The sequence below is a fragment of the Histomonas meleagridis genome (assembly GCF_020186115.1).
Source record: "Histomonas meleagridis strain 2922-C6/04-10x chromosome Unknown contig_15, whole genome shotgun sequence".
NCBI lineage: Eukaryota > Parabasalia > Tritrichomonadida > Dientamoebidae > Histomonas > Histomonas meleagridis.
In genome coordinates, this window is record NW_027150778.1 from 79,177 (window position 1) to 83,037 (window position 3,861).

The window sequence follows — 3,861 nt, forward strand, 5'->3', positions numbered from 1 at the left end:
CTGTGTTTGCGATCAAGTTACGAAGAACTTCCCATATTTTGCCAAGGTATGCAAAATTGAGTGGCTGAAGAGTAACCGCCAAAATTCTGAGAGTTAAAATCTGTTCATCGGCTTGATCGTTCGATTCAAAAAAATAAAGAAGTAAACTCGAAATTGAATCGTTAAAGGAGGTTTTTTGATGCGAAAGCTCACCAAGTGAGTTAAGAGTATTAATACGCGTTTCTTTATCTGTTGATGATAGTAAATTCTCACAAAATTGTGAAAATGATAATTCAAAACTCGTCTCGCATTCATCAATGGTTGGAAATAAATTTTCATCATGATAGACTTCAATCTGAATGGGAATGCTAGGTTCCTCTGTATAAGAAAAAATGTTTTCGGTGGAAAGGGATTTGAGGATACTTGATAAAACATTGTGAAAAGTTGGATCTTGAGAAAAAATATATAAATTTTTAACTCCTCCTATATGAATAAAAAGAGAACGTAGTTCATATTTGCATAAATGTGGTACTTGAAAACAATGATCAAGAATTCCCAATGTATTTGGAAAATGGGAAATTAGATTTGTAAGAATTTGATCCCACGGAAGACGGTCTGTATTGTGTGAATTTCCTTCTATAAGATATTCAAGAAAACATGAACCAGGTTCTGGAAAATATGTAAGCATAAGTAAAACTTGTCCCAAAAAATTCCGACTAAAGATAGGAACAATCCCATGGAAATGCCAATCAAGAGAGTCAGCTGGATTTATTCCTTGCTTCATCAGGTTTAGAGATTTTTCTTCAATTTCTTGGGAGCATTGAGGTAAATTTAAATCTTCCTCCTTCTTTGCTAAGGAATAACATTGCTTAACAAATCTAATTGTTTTTTGTTTATAATGTATTCGCATAAATTACCCCAAAATCCTGATATTTTGACATGTTATGTGAAATTTAAAGTATGTGACCAATTTTTTGAAAAGAACATTTAATGTTAGTGTTTAAGTGTGAAGGAATACGTGGAAAAAAGCGTCGTTTTGAAACCAAATGAAAGATGAATGAATATTTTCTGAAATCGTGATTTAATTTGGAGATTAATTCAATTGATCAATTCATTCCATAAATTTTTTAATTTACAGACGAAACAGACATAAGTCAATTTGTATACATAAAATTCTATTTTAAACATATGAGACACAATTCTTATAACCAAATTTATACTAAAGCACGATAAATACGTTTATATCGTCTTCATTTCAATTTGAAAACGATGATGTATACAATGGAAAACAATGGGAAGTTCATTTGACTGATTTAAGTATAAGTACAAAAATATCTGATATTTTCCAATCATACTTCCATTGCTATTGAAAGAAGTAATCCAAATAATGAAATATATATATTTCTCTTTTACATATGTCCAAAAAAGACAAAAACAATTTTTTCTACTCCGACATGTGATGTGATAATGCATCGGTTCAAAAAACCGCCTCAAAGAAATGTTTTCAGCTTTCTTGGCTCTAACATTCAGTGCTGATCCAGTTATTCCTCAGTGGCCTCCTAAATATCGCATTCGCGGTACATGGAGCATTCCATATCAAAAAATTCGAGAGCCAGTCGAAGTTCATGTAGATACTTTTAATACACCTGCACGCCAAAGTGAAATCAAATTTGGAGGAGCACAACGCATTGTTCATATTCTTGGCAATAGAACTTATACAATCCAGGAAACACCATTTGATGTACAGTCTTGTTTGTTCAGCGAAATAAAGGGTAATGAAGATGATATAAACCATTACCTTCCTGACCCAGCTGATGACACATGGGTATACGAAGGTATTCATGTTGTTCTTGGCAAAAAATGTCATTCTTGGAAGAAGTCAAACATTCAAAAAGTTTCCAATTGGTTCTATGTGTTTTACTTAGACGCTGAATCAAGTCTTCCAGTTCGTTTCTATCAACACGGCTATTCAATTCGTTCATCCCATCCAGCTGAATACATATTTGATTTTGAAGATTTCGGCCCAGTTATCGATGAATCTGCCTTCCTTCTTCCCACCACATGTCACAACATTGCAAGTGGCGGTCCAACAACACATCGTTATAATGATGATATTGCAATGCCACCACGTAATCTTGAATCCAAATACTGTCCACAACTTCCCAAGCTTACAGGCACCACACCATCAGAGTTCTCATGGCGTAAATTTTCCAACATATTAGATCTCCCACGTGATCAAGCCACATGTGGCTCATGCTGGGCGCAATCCACGGCCAATGCCATTTCTGCCCAATTTGCACTTATGGGTGTTAAAAAGCATCAAATCTCATCAGCCCAAATCAACGATTGCACATGGGGCCACACCAACTATGGGTGCAAAGGTGGTGATGTTGATGAAGCCTTAGCATTTCTTTCGGCAAACAAGACGATCCTTGTCCCCGAGGACGAGTATCCATATCTCGGTATCGTTGGCAAATGCCAAAAAGTGACAAAGGACAGTTACAACACTAAAATTGGCTATGTCAAAGGCTGTTATCAAGTTCCGCCATTTGATGAAGAGCAATTGAAACTTGCTGTGTATCAAAAGGGTCCATTAGCTGTATATATCATTGGAAGTTTGCCAACATTTACAGCAGTCCAAGGCGAAGTTATGTATAATGATCCGATGTGTAACTCAACAGCTCCTTTGGATCACGGAGTGTTGCTCACCGGATGGAAACAGTTCGGCAATGACTGGGCATGGGAAATACAAAACTCGTGGTCAGACATGTGGGGCGATAGCGGATACGCATATATCAAACATGGATTTGATACTGACTGCGGAGTCACGCAAGGTGCATTCTTACCTGTAGTCGAACTCTATGACGAGTGAATAAAATTTCAATACACAAATCGAGTAATTTTATAACGAATGTTTCGAGATATTTAACGTTTTGGTGTAACTCTTAATGAATATCAGCTGACTTTCTTCAAGCGAGTATAAATAGAGAATTAAATATTTGCGTATCTTGTTTTGATTTGGAAAAGTTATGAAAATTAATAGTTTTGATAAAAAATGGATAAACAATTTGATGAAATAATAAAACAAAATAAGGTATTATTAGAAAATGCACTCATTAAACTTATTCATGGAAAATTCCATTTATTAAGAATATTATATGTGCATATATTGCCTCGATTACAGTACTGGTAGTGAAAAATCATATACTTAGAGCCCCAGTCATGAGGGAAAACTCTGTCTCTTACTGTAAAATATAAATTACAAATTTTTTTTGTGTAATACCCAAAACTTTAAATAAACCAAAGATAACAAATAAATAAATTTTTTAAAAACAAAAAACAAACATTTTATATATTCGTATAATTTCTATAATTCACCCGTATAAATTTGTTCTGGGGAATGGTATTTCTATTTCTGCCCAAATGCACTTAACTTTATTATAAAAGAGTGCAACGAAAAATGAGCAAATCGAGTACATGTAGAGAACAAGCAATACGATTTCTGTGATGAAAACCTGATGGTAACGTATATGTATCCACTCTGTAACCATGTTTTTGCAACCAGAAACCGAGGTGAAAGGACAATCATCAATTGATCGATCAAGATAATTTGTCCAACCACAACACATCTTTTCTAACTGAAAAGACATAGAAAAACTAGTGTTTGTCCAACTGTTGTTCCATTTTTCGATCCATCCATCAAGACTTCGAGGTGATGTTAAACCAATTGGAACAGTTACATTAATAATTATTAATAAGATCATTAAAGGCAAATATAATTTTGATGTAGAGTCGAACAGAAACAAAACAAAGAATGTAGCCGCTATGATAATTAATGGAATTGAAAATCCAAATGCAATTTCAAAAGGAAATTGATGAGGA

At 34.3% G+C, this 3,861-nt stretch overlaps 1 protein-coding gene across 1 annotated transcript; it reads left to right on the forward strand.

The window, feature by feature from the left end:
* Positions 1-1,477: 1,477 nt before the first annotated feature.
* On the forward strand, positions 1,478-2,851 carry GO595_001741 (Clan CA, family C1, cathepsin L-like cysteine peptidase; the record flags this gene model as incomplete). The annotated part of the gene is made up of 1 exon (XM_067914573.1): positions 1,478-2,851. One exon carries the CDS (start codon positions 1,478-1,480, stop codon positions 2,849-2,851), a length of 1,374 nt encoding a protein of 457 aa, XP_067777990.1.
* Positions 2,852-3,861: the final 1,010 nt, after the last annotated feature.